Source organism: Dama dama, chromosome X (assembly GCF_033118175.1).
Source record: "Dama dama isolate Ldn47 chromosome X, ASM3311817v1, whole genome shotgun sequence".
Lineage (NCBI taxonomy): Eukaryota > Metazoa > Chordata > Mammalia > Artiodactyla > Cervidae > Dama > Dama dama.
In genome coordinates, this window is record NC_083714.1 from 90,675,388 (window position 1) to 90,688,164 (window position 12,777).

The 12,777-nt window shown below is 49.0% G+C and overlaps 1 protein-coding gene across 6 annotated transcripts; it reads right to left on the reverse strand.

The window, feature by feature from the left end:
- Positions 1 to 1,271: 1,271 nt before the first annotated feature.
- Positions 1,272 to 8,357, reverse strand: GJB1 (gap junction protein beta 1). Of its 6 annotated transcripts, XM_061136119.1 has the most exons (4): positions 8,227 to 8,246; positions 6,232 to 6,319; positions 3,824 to 3,948; positions 1,272 to 2,790 (listed from the first exon to the last, which is right to left on the reverse strand). In XM_061136119.1, the coding sequence occupies exon 4, from the start codon at positions 2,772 to 2,774 to the stop codon at positions 1,920 to 1,922; it is 855 nt and encodes a 284-aa protein (XP_060992102.1). In that variant the 5' UTR covers positions 2,775 to 2,790; positions 3,824 to 3,948; positions 6,232 to 6,319; positions 8,227 to 8,246; the 3' UTR covers positions 1,272 to 1,919. The 6 variants fall into 6 exon arrangements, with proteins under 6 accessions (XP_060992102.1, XP_060992099.1, XP_060992100.1 ...); XM_061136116.1 differs by lacking the exon at positions 6,232 to 6,319 and having other exon boundaries at positions 8,227 to 8,357; XM_061136117.1 differs by lacking the exon at positions 6,232 to 6,319 and having other exon boundaries at positions 3,824 to 3,984; positions 8,227 to 8,282.
- Positions 8,358 to 12,777: the final 4,420 nt, after the last annotated feature.

The window sequence follows — 12,777 nt, forward strand, 5'->3', positions numbered from 1 at the left end:
CACTCCTTTCTTTTCCAAAGGAGAAACCTCCTTGAATGAGGAACCCTCCCAGGCTTTCTGTCTGAAGGAAAAAGACTGTTTCTAGAGAACAATTCTGATAAGATTATGCCTGATTTTCTCTTCTTTTCTGACATACTTCCCACAGGGAGTCAGCATTCTCTGAAAGGGAGTAGCAAATAATTTTTTCTGTTAAGAGGTATGGAAGCTGAAGGGAGAAACCCACTGCGGGGGAAACTTTTACTCCTAAGGGCCATTGGTGAGGGCAGTGACTCTGCAACAGGGAACCCTCATGAGACTGGGGGAGACTTTGGGGAATCCATGGAGCCCAGAGTGTTAAAGGAAGCTTAGAAAGGTTCTGGGCCAGCCCTTGTTTGCTCATAAGAAAGTGGAAGCTTGCAGAAGGGAATACTTTGCTACTAAGTGACAGAACCAAGACTCAAACCCAGCTTTATCAAGTGCCAGCCTGGAGCTCTTCCCACCACAACCCAGGGAAAGAGGGGAGGTACCTGCTGCTTGCGTGAGTGATGCTGAGGAAACTGCTGCTGTGAAATGTTTAACCTGTGTTAGAGACATCTCTGGGGTGGGAGACATTGATTCCCGAGGGAAGGAAACTGGGGAGAAGGGTAGAATTAGGGCTACATCTTAGAAAAGGGGTCAGAATCACTGTGCAATCCAGTGGGTCGCTTGGAGAGCATCCATAGGGAGTGAAGGCTGAGTTTTGAGGGAGGACAGGCTGCAGGGGACAGGCCTTGCCGAGGAGATGCATGCTACCCTCTCAGACTTGTGAACTTTCTCCATCATTTCCTGTCTCTCCAGAGGGAGTTGTCATTTTAATCTTTTTAAAATCAGAGGAAGGGGTCCAAGGAAACTTTTTGAGGGCATGTAGATGTTTTATAATAGATTGTGGTCATGTTTACAAAACTGCACAAAATTACCCAAACTCAGTAAACTACATACTTAAAATGGATGAAAAAAATCAATCAGAGAAAGGGATGAGTGAATTAGAGTCCAATAAAGCTGTTATTTTAAAACGGGGGCAAAAGAACCCAAACCAAACAAAAAACAGGAGAGAATGGCTCTGGGCCTGGTTGTGCCTGGCCTCTGGGGTAGTGGGATACACGCGGCAGTCCCTCCTTGGCAGCTTCAGCTACTCAAATTGCTCTCTTTCTTTTCACATTTCTTTCTTGATCAGCAAAAAGCCAAGGCCAGCTCATCCAGGGGGTGGTCAGAGATTGCAGGAGAAAGAACTTCACAAACACACAAGCCACCTCTTCGTTTACTGTAAAATCCTGTTTAATGTGTAACATTTCAGGCACAGAGAGGCCTTGGGGACTAGAGGCAAAGGCAACCCTGACCAACCCCCACTCCAACTTATCTGCCTGCTTCTCCCTCCCTAGCTCCTCCACTCCAGACATGTCCTCCTTTTCCTCAGGGCCGGCAAGCACTGTTCCTCCTTTTCTTGCGTTTGCTACCCTCCCTTCCCCACCCACACATCCACAGCACCCTCCCTCCACTCCACTTGCCCACATCCCTCCCCACTGATGTGACTCCAGAAATAGGGTATCTGACAGCATGGGGTTAAGATTAGTTTCATAATTGGAGATGTTGTCAGAGCATCCCACCTCTGGTCCCCAGTGGTCCCAGGGAGAGGGAGAGGGAAGAGGAAGGGGTGCGGGCAACGAGAGCTGCCTGCACCCCCGATAGCCTTGAGTGCTGGCGTGGGTGGCCTCCAGCTCCCCACACCTTCAGGCCCTGAGGCAGAAGGCCCTGGGGAGGAAGGGAAGTAGGGAGGGAAGGAAAGTTTTGATGGAGCAACCCCTAGCAGGCAGAGGCCTGCACACTGGCAGGGGAGAAGGAGGGGCAGGCTTGGGGCAGGACAGGGGTGGGGGACAGGATGGGAGGTTGCCTGGTCTGTGGCATCAGCAGGCCGAGCAGCGGTCACTCTTCTCGGCCAGCCCAGCCCCGGTGCCGGGGCTGCGGCGCAGTATGTCTTTCAGGGAGCCGTCCTGCTCACTCAGCAGCTTGTTGATCTCATTCTGCTTGTATTCAGGTGAGAGGCGATGGCCGAAGCCCCCCGAGCCCTTGCGGGAGGGTGGATTGGAGCGGCGCTGGGCTCGGCGGGCACAGGCCCGGAAGATGAGGTACACCACCTCGGCCACATTGAGGATGATGCAGATGCCTGAGGCGGCCAGCATGAAGACCGTGAAGATGGTTTTCTCCGTGGGGCGGGACACGAAGCAGTCCACTGTGTTGGGGCAGGGGTAGGCATCACACTTGACCAGCCGCACCATGGCGTAGCCAGGGTAGAGCAGATAAAAGACATACATGAAAGCAGCCTCGAACAGCAGCCGGAAGACCACGCTGATCACATAGGTCCACCACAGTGTCCCTGAGATGTGGACCTTGTGCCTCTTCACCTCCTCCAGGTGCAGGGGGTCGCCGTGGCCCTCAAGTCGAAGCATTTTCTTTTCAATGTGCTGCTGGTGTGCCACGTGCATGGCCACAAGGAGAGCTGGGGTGGACACCAAGATGAGCTGCAGAGACCACAGACGCACGTGGGAAATGGGGAAAAAGTGGTCATAGCAGACACTGTTGCAGCCAGGCTGGAGGGTGTTGCAGATGAAGGAAGACTTCTCATCACCCCACACGCTCTCGGCAGCCACCACCAGCACCATGATTCTGAAGATGAAGATGACAGAGAGCCATACTCGGCCAATGGCAGTAGAATGCCGATTCACGCCGCTGAGCAAGGTGTACAAACCCGTCCAGTTCATCCTGCCTCATTCACACCTGCAAAACATGAGCCACAGAACAAGCTGTCAGAAAGCTGGGGTGGAAAGCCAGGCTCCATAACACTGCCTGACACCTCCCCCCAACCCTTCCAAGAGCCAGTGACAAGAAAGGAAGAAGGAGAGTCATAGCTTTCCTCACCACTCCCTCTCCCTTGCCAGCCTCTCCTTCTCTTTCTTTTCTTCCTCACTCATTCACTTCATGACTTGACCTCCCTGAGCCCCGTCACTCTTCTCCACCTTCATCCAACATTCTCTCCTCTCCTGCCCTTCCTTGCCAGGCCCATCTTGTTCTGCCATCAGCCATCCTCTTTAGCTTCCCCTCCCCCAGCTCCTTAAGTCTGGACCTGGGCTAAACCCAACAAAGTCCCGTTACCTTGGGGAGCGCCTATCCCTGAGGCCACCCAGACAGGTCCCCTATGGTCTCATGTCTATGCAGGGGGAGTGGTCCCTGGGTTCGCGCCTGCGTCCCAATTCATCACCGCCCGGTGCTGGGGAGTCATATGCTGCTTTATACCCAGTGTCTGCACAATGGGACCTTTGTGGGGCTCTGAACAACGCCCTTTAGAATTCAGATCAAACGCCCTGACTTCCGCCCACCCTACACACAGAGCACTTGTGTCCCAGCGCCGGACACCCAGCCTGCACCCACCTGTTCTGTGCCCGCCCGGTCCATCGCCGCACCCACCCCATAGCCCCGCCAGAAGAATGGCCACGGCGGGGGGGGGGGAAGATGGAACAAGGACAGGTGCATGTAAGATGGGACCCAGGGGAACCAGAAGCCTCTGGCCTAAGGCACTCTCCCATGACTCTGCTAGAAACTTAGATTCAGCAGGATTTTTCCTGGCTGAATTTTTCCAGGATATGGGTGAGCCTGAGGTTAGGAAAAGGAGTGCACTTTTATCAAGCTAGGAACTGTGCTAAGTATTTTCCCATACATTCTTTCTTTTGACCCACTTAGCAAGCCTCTAAGGACTGCTACCCCAGTCTTTCCAGCTGAGGAAGCTGAAGCTCAGATAAGTTAAGTAACTCACTTAAGGTCACACAGCCGAAGTGTCTGAGTAGGAGGAAACACAGAAGTGTCTGAAGCAGAAGTCTAGGCTCTACACGGTACAGTCTTTGTGCTTTTGCAGATGGTGTTCCCCGAAGTGTAGGCTAGCTGTTAATGATGAAAAAAACAGCAACAGAACAAAGGCTACCCATAAAAACACAAGAAACAAGGAAGTTGCTAACCTGTGAGTGCAGTCTGATCCCAAAGTCACAGAGTAAAGCCTGACCATCTCTCCTTGAGCCCATACAGAGGATGGCCAAGTGAGGACAAGCCAGAAGGAAAAAGCAAAAGTTAACCAAGCAAGCAAACAGAAGAAGGTTAGAAGATGGAAAAGATAAGAGCCACCTAGCTTTGGGTTTTGTTTTTTTTTAATCTACTATGACTTTGGGGTAAGTCACCAAACCTCTGAGTCTGTGTGCGCATTTATAAATGAGGTTCATACCCAGGGTTATTGTGAGGTTCAATGAAGCAACCTGTAAAAGTTCTTAGCCCAGCTCCAATTTCATGGTTGGTGATCAAGGGAAGTAAAACTTTATCAGGAAGAGAAAACAATGGGGCTTGGGGGGAACTAAGTGGTTTGCCAAACCCAATATCCCTCTTTTTTTCTTCCCAATGCTAATGTTGACCTATAGTGTCTGTCTGAAATAGAACAGACTGTTCCGTTGCTGCCCTGCCCGTGGGTCAAGTGTGTGTTGTGCCTCCTGGTTTCCTGAGCTTGCCAGTTGCTCTAGGGAAGAAATTCCCCTCTGTCTCTTAGGCAGGGGGAGAAGGCTTCCTTCTACTTCCCACCATGTTTGCCATTAAGTTATAAGGAGATCATGCTGCAAGCCAGGAACTGGCTGCGACGACACAAGGCCTGAACGTTGTGGCAAATTCTGGGTGGTCCTCTCTGTTGTAGGGGGAAGGGGGAGGGTATTAGTAGCTAGAATTAGTCATTAAGTCATGGCAGACTCTTTTGTGACCCCATGGACTATAGCCAGCCATGGGTTGGGTTTTTCTGTCCATGGGTTTTTCCAGGCAAGAATACTGGAGCAGGTTGCCATTTTCGTCTCAGGGGATTGTCCCAACCTACAAATCGAACCCAGGTCTCTTGCATCTCCTGCATTGGCAGACGGATTCTTTACCACTGAGCCACCAGGGAAGCCCAAGAAAAGTTGAGGGAGCAGAATGAAAGAAACTGAGGGGCAAAGGGATAGTCCGAACAAGGTTTCTTCATGCAGCTTAAAAAAAAAGCCTCAGTCAGTTCATGCTGTGGGCCTAAACCAGTGTGGGAAAAACAGGAACACAGGTGCCCTTTCTCCCAAGCCTGGGATTTTGAAGGCAGAGCTGGTACAGGAGGTACAATGGAAAGAAATGCTTCATTCAATGAGACCTGTTAGAGTCAAAATAGGTGGTGGAGGAGCATACTGTTAAGAATAACCATTTTCCAAGCCCCTGCTCTGTGCCAGGCCCTTGCACACCATCTCCTGTAAACCTCAAAACAACCCTGAGAGGTAGATGTTAATTGTAACCTTCATGTCACAGATGAGGAAACTGAGGTAGAGAAAGGTGAAGGGACTTATCTCAGTGTCACAAGGTACATGTGGTGAGTACATGCCAGAGCTGGGATTTTTGAGCCAGGTCAAGCTGACTCTCTGGTGGCTCAGTGGTAAAGAGTCTGCCTGCAGTGCAGGAAATGCAGGAGGCGCAGGTTTGATCCTGTGTCAGGAAGATCTCCTGGAGAAGGTAATGGCAACCCACTCCAGTATTCTTGCCTGGAGAATCCCATGGACAGAGGAGCCTGGCAAGTTACAGCCCATAGGGTTGCGAAAAGTCAGACACAACTTAGCGACTAACGCATATGCATGCACGTGCGCGCGCGCGCGCACACACACACACACACACACACACACACACACAAGCTTTGCTGCCTCAGATACAAATATAATTTTTCTTTCTATGACTGCTTTTAAGAAACAGAGAGATTGAAGATTGGTCTGACTTTTATCCTCCTCTAGCCCTTCTCTTCTTTCCTATAACTGACAACTCTTCTCCTCTCCTCCCTTCCCAGGGCTTTCAGTTGCCTCTAGATTTGTTCTGTTTCCCTGTCCTTACCTTTCTCTGGCTGCTTCCTCAAGCCCCAAAGCGAACTTCAGCTGTTCTCTTCTCTCTGTCGTTTAGGGACGCCTCACAGACAGCCTGGCCACCCCTGAGTTTCTAGGTTCTTATAGCTCTCCACCTCCCATCTTCTTGAGCCCTCTGGGACATAGCCAGGAGCTCCCTTTAGAGCCCCTAAGGACCCTTGTGTGAGCACTGAGATCTCAATTTTTGTTCTCCCTTTGGAAAGAGCTGATCCCTATGTCAACATCAGTAACTCAAGGGTTTCATTTCAAAAACATTCATGGGAGTTACCTGATTTTGAAATCCAAACTGTTTTTGTGACTTTGGGTTAAAGTCCAGGTGTTGATATGCTCTGTGTTGCTCCAGGCATGTTTGGCTCCTGTGTTTAATTAGACAAGATTTCTCTGACCATGTCTGGCTCTGGCCTTGTCTTCAGATCCAGATTTGCCCAAGCACTCAAGCACAGGTCAAAATCAGGAGATTGTCCTTAGTCCCTGCAACTAATATTATACCCACTTCTCAGATAGAGAAGGTGAGGCTCAGAGAAGTTAAACAACTTACCTCAATGACAACTGCACTTCTGCTAAATGGTAGAGTCAAATTTCAAATTTGTTTTCCTCTGACCTCAAAGTCTTTGTACCTTGGCAGCCTCTCTTCCTTTAAGGACACTGCATTCTGAGATCAATTAGATCGCAGAACTCAAAAAAATGTTCTCAGCATTCCTTTCCACATGTGCCTGCATGCGTGTGTATGCGTATACACACACGCACGTTCAAGTCTATCTCTTTCTGCTCCTACCTCTTTCCTGTCCCTCCTTCCAGCTATAGGAAATCCTTGCATCTTTTTGGTTTGGGAAAGAGGGGCCTGGCTTGGCCAAATGAGGTTACACTCAGCCTCAGACTCCATACTCCCTCCCCCATTTCACAGGCAGCCTCTGGCAGGACAGGACAGGGGGCTTTTTTTCAGATTTTCTTCTGAATTTCCAGCTGCCTTCATCGGTTTGGTGCGGCTAAGACAAAACCCCTCCATCCCTCTCCCTCTTCACCTGCTTCTCTTCCCTGCCTCCACCCTGCGGTTCCATAGCACCTTAGTCACTGCACTGTTTCCTCCACACTGTCATATGTATTCTGTGGCCAGGCTTGGGTCAGGGCCTGTCTAGCTCATTCCAGTTTTCTCCTTCTCTCGCTCTGCCATGATCTTTCCACAGAGCTCCTAGTAATATCAGCTCCCTTCCTCACTGTTTGGACTATACCCTTTTACTCCTCCATCAACTATCTGACTTCCTGTTGCTCTCTACTTGGGCTTATTAAAGCAGCCACCACTTAAGGAATACCTATTCTGTGCTAGGAGTAGTCTGTTCCTTAACTCTTATCCTCACAACAAACCTGTGAGCTGTGAGTTATTGTCTTCAATGCACGAGGCAATGGAGACTCAAAGAAGCTGAGTAATTTATCACACAGCTGGTAGGCCAGTGCTGGAACTCAGATTAGGACTCATGTTGACCCCTCATCAAAGCTTGGGTCCCTTCCCCATTGCTCTGCTGCATCCTCCTCTATACTTCTCTCCATTCAAACCCATCTTGTCTCTATTCTCCTCTCCTCATCTCATTTTCTAAGTCCATGCATTCTGCCATGCCATTCCCAACAGCTGGAACAACTTTCAAACAGCTAGGGGGCTACCCATCCTTTAGATATCCCAGTCATCATTTACTCCAAGCTCAGCTTGAGTCTCCCTGCCTCCCTCAAGAAAATGCTCCCAAATCTTGGCCCGGTTGGCTGGTCCTCTGTGCCTGCCGAGTGCGCTGTATTCATCTGTCCACAGCCCCTATGTTGGTTGCACGCCTGGTTAGCCTTCTAATCAGGGAAGGAAAACAGCACCTGGCAGTGCCCAGCGGCCCCCACTGAACCCTAACCCTGTGTGGCAGGAAATGTCTTAAAGATATAAACTTGGCCACCCTGAGCCTGGGGGCCCCCCTCCAGTCTTTCTGGGGATTTGACCCTGTGGGGAAAAGGGTGATTCTTGCCTGGGCAGAAAAGAGTGAGAGCAGAAACAACACTGGGCCTGGGAAAAGGATGAGTTGGGGGCTATAGAGAGAGACTAAGCAAGCCTGGCACCCGGGTAGGAGGTGCCTCAGTCCAGCTCAGAGCGAAACACAGAAGGGATCTAAGTGGCTGAATGCTGAGCCCAGGAGAAGGCAAGACCCAAGCCTCTCCCCAACCCCCACTTCTGCCCTCCTGGGCCACACCAGCCCCTGGGCCCACGTCCCTCAGCCCGCAGCTTCCTCACCTGGCTGCTGCTGCCCTTTCCCAGGGAATGTCTGCAGGCGTGTCTGCACTATGTCACTAGGTACTGTCAGCCCAGTCCAGGGGAGGGACAAAGAGTCCAGGGCTGGAGCCAGATATGGCCCACAGCCCAAGAGGAACCAGACAAACATTAACCAGCCCTACCTCCTCCCTCATACAATCATTAAATAAGATTGATCCCCTGAACTCCCCGTGACTTTGGAGAGACAAATCACATAGCCTGAAGTTACTGCCCCATCCCAGAGGAAGAGAGGCATCTTCGTCACCCATGTATGCATGTTTAGCCCAATCTGGGAGACGGAACTGGACCTGGGCCTCAGCCTTCAGCCTTCCCCCACCCACTGGCCATAGGTAGATCTGGTGTGTGGACGAGCTACAGAGAGGGCTCCTGCACTGGGTGCCATCCCTTCCAGCTCCCAGCCTTGAAAATGCTGACTGTGGGGAGAGAAAAAACTGCCATGGGCAATGGCTACTGGCCCCTTGAGGCCAAAGTGAGAGATGGCAGGGCTTCCCCCACATGGCAGTACTGGGGTTCTCTTGGGCCGTCTGCTTATTGCTCATGCCCTAAGAGGCTAGGGATGGACCAAAGTGTTTCCAGTCTCATCCTACAATCCCCAAACCTCTTCCAAATTACCTTCTACCTTCAGGGCCAAGGCAGTTGAGCCACAAAATGTACCGTGTGCAGCAACAGATCTTGGCAATCATTAAGGTAAACAGAGAATGTCAACCATTAACTGAGAGATAAGTCCAGTTTGAAGGACAGTTTACCTGAAGACCCTGCTAATTCTGTGGCCCGGATGGCAGTGAAGAAATAACTGAAGTCAGCTTTACTGGTTCCCTGCTTTCTGTTCACTCCAGCCCGAGCTCACTGCCAGGTAGAGAGCCAGAACCCTGGCTTCCCTTGGCTATACCCAGGCTATAGGTACATCAATTGATAAGTCTTTACTGGACACCTGTTGAGTACCCAGTACTGGTTACATGCCAGGGGCAGATGGCAAAAGAGGGGAAAACATTCTAGCTGTCCTTAAGGAATTTATCAACTTCCTGAGAAAATGAGACTAAGACTCAAAAGTTGCCAGGAAAATGTCACTGTATGTTCAGTTATGTGGTTCTAACTTAGACTGCTGAGGGAGTTTGAAGAAGGGGAATTGAAGTGAAAGTCACTCAGTCGTGTCAGACTCTTTGCGAACCCATGGACTATACCGGGGTCTATGGAGTTCTCCAGGCCAAAATACTGGAGTGAGTAGCCTTTCCCTTCTCCAGGGGACCTTCCCAACCCAGGAATCAAACCCAGGTATCCTGCATTGCAGGCAGATTCTTTACCAGCTGATCCACAAGGGGAAGATGAAGATAAATTGAGATAATCAGGGAAGGCTTCCTGGAGGAGGTAAAGCTTGAGTGGAAAAGTGAAGGATGGGTGGGAATTGGAAAGGGGAAGGTTAGGGCTAGGTTTCTAAGGAAGAGGAACACTGAGTAAAGGTACAAAGGTAGGAATGAGTGGGACATGACTGGGAGACAGAAAGGAGGCAAGACTGTGTTGGGTGGCTGTGGACGATACCAGCAGTCAGGTAAAGGGCTCAGAGCAGGAAGGATATTGAAAGTCAGGTCGGGAATTCCTTCAGTGAGTGTCTGGTAAATTTGTAAGGCAAAACCAAGCTTGACACCATGGGGGGAAGGCTGAACGCCATTCTTTGGCATTTGGCAGTTCATGCTGAGCATACAGGTTGGAGTGGATAACGAGGACTAGCATTTCTGGAGTACTTAATGGGTGAAAGGCAGCGTTCAAAGTGTTTTGCAAGTATTACTTGGATCCTCAAAATAGCTCTCTGCAGAAGATGTTATTAATATTCCCATGTTACAGGGGAATTAAGGCACACAGAGATTAAGTGACATGAGTGAGGTCACTCAACCAGCAAGTGACAAAGCAAGATTTGAACCCAGGCAGTCTTGCGCCAGAGATTGTTTAACCACAGCATCAGAGCTGATGAGCTCTACAGGTTCCAAGAATCTGAGTGAGAACTGGTCCTTAACTCTAGAAGGTTCAAAACTAGCTGGAGAGATGAGATATATGCCCAAGTACCTACAACAGGGATTATGTCCTGAATGACCTTTGTAGATACGAGGGGCCAGAAGGCATTCAGATGTAGGAGTAAAAGGTACTTATTATTGGAAGAGACAGAGTTGGACATGGATCACAAAGGAGATGGAGAGGCCAGGCATTCCAGGTGACAGGAAGCTGTGAGATGTGTTTAGGGAACGGTGGGCAGACCTGTTTGACCAGAAGAGAAAGCTCCTATAACAGAGCTCCTAGGAAGGGAAAATACAGGTCAATATTAGTGTGTACTCATTGTTTCTTAGAGTTCTGGCAGGGTTTCTCTAGGGTGCTTGTAGTTCTAGGCTACAGGAAGTCTTTTAGAGTAGCTTGTAGTGGTATAAAAAATACTGTTTCTAGAATTGACTTGTCCTCTGCCTGTTTATTGCTGCTTGAACACATCTTCTGGAAAGGGGAGAGAAGAGAGAGCATGGGAGGGGAGGAAAATGGAGAAGAGAGGAGGAAAACTTCTATGGCGAACAGTGCAAATCCTTTTGCTCCTGGTAAGCAGCTAAAATCAGCATCTGCCTTGAATCCTAAGCAGACTTTCCTCTCACAATGGACGTTTGGGGGGAATATTAAAAAAATTTTTTTTACATCAGCCTGTTTACTTCCTCAGATTCACTCAGGAAGATCTTTATTAGATCTTAAAACATACAAGATAAGAGGTCCTAAACATAAGCCTGTTGTCTCCAGCATAGCTCAGATATTAACCCAAACAAGGGCTTTCTTGTTCTGTCCCACCCAGGACCAGGACAGTTGCTGGAAGAAATTGATTACTTTTTTTCAGAGCACATTTCTCCAGCAACATCGTCAGAGTTCAGAGGTTCTAAACTCGTCAACAAAATCAGAAAGCCAGTGGGAGCTCTGCTCATTACATCCCGGAACAGTGCCGATTGCCTCAGCCGAGCGAGGCTTCTTAAGGCTTCCCTGGATGGTCTGCAGCAGTGCTGCCTCGCATGTGGAGTCCATCATCGAGCCTGTTTGGGCCTCATTACCAAACAAAATGTGGCATTTTGTATGGCTTTGATCAATGAGACAGCACTGCTGTATGGCTCAGAAATCAAAGGAGACAGCTTCCCATATAAATGTTGCTTAAGACACACAGGCCAAAAAGATCTTCCCAAATGGGTCCATAGGATTAAGGAAATGGCTAACCCTGAAAATCTGCAGAGCATTTCAAAAGTTCTCACCCCAGCTCAGGCTGTGGAAGGTTATGCAAACTGTTTCCAGTAGGGGCTGCTAGGGAAAGATGGAAGTTGTCCTGTATTCATAATTGCTCTCGGTTGTCACAAATCCTTTTTATTTATTTATTTTTAAATTACCTATCTATTTATTTATTTGGCTGCACCAGGTCTTAGTTGCAGCATGCAGGATCTTCGATCTTCATTGACGCCTATGGGATTTTTGGTTGTGACATGTGAACTCTTAACTGTGGCATGTAGGATCTAGTTCCCTGACCAGGGATCAAACCTGAGCCCCCTGCATTGGGAGTGTGGAGTCTTAGTCGCTGGACCACCAGAGAAGTCCCCACAGATCCTTTTTAAAGGATGTAATTGTATGAATAAGTTTGTGCCTCAGTAATTCATATTCTTAGAAGAGATCAAAAAGGGAGAGCTATCACTATTTTTCCAAGGGGATTTCTAAAGAACTGGACGCAGATAGTGCACCAATTCACTTGATGTTAAGCATATACCCTTTGCTCTCAGGACAGTTTGGAGCAGGGAACAAAGCAAAATTGCTTCAGCTCTCCCCCTCAAAAAACTTAAAAGTGTGAAATATCCTTAAACCAGCCCCATATTGTCAGGATGGTGCACTTATTCTATTAACAGTAAAGCCTAAAGGTGAGGTGGTGCTTCTTGGAGCTTATAGATTTCCGGGGAGTAAGAGCGTTAAGCAGCATCATATCTACTCCCTGCAGTTTGAAATTCTTTTTGCCCCCGCCTCCCTCATTTTTATATTTTATTAAGACCCTGGACTTCCCTGATGGTCCAGTGGTCAAGAATCTGCCTTCTAATACAGGGGGCACCAGTTTGATCCCTGGTCCCAGAAGATCCCAAATGCCACGGAGCAACTAAGCCCACGAGCCACAACTACTGAGCCGACATACTTGAACTGCTGAAGCCCATGCACCTAGAGTCTGTGCTCTACAACAAGAGAAGTCATCACAATGAGAAGCCAGGTACACACGGCAACAATAGCCCTCCTGCTCACTGCAACTAGAGAAAGCCCGTGTGTAGGCCCACCACAGTCAAAAAATAGAAGAATAAATCTTTTTTAAAAAGACTCAAACTCCTGGGGTTTAGGAATGATCCTGTATTTCACTGATGATCACTGCACCAATGGAGAGTATGCTTGTAAAAGACCCCAGGAAATTCCACATCATTTCAGGTAGCCAAGTGAAACAAGCATAATGAAAAATTGGAACTGTTGGGCTCCTAT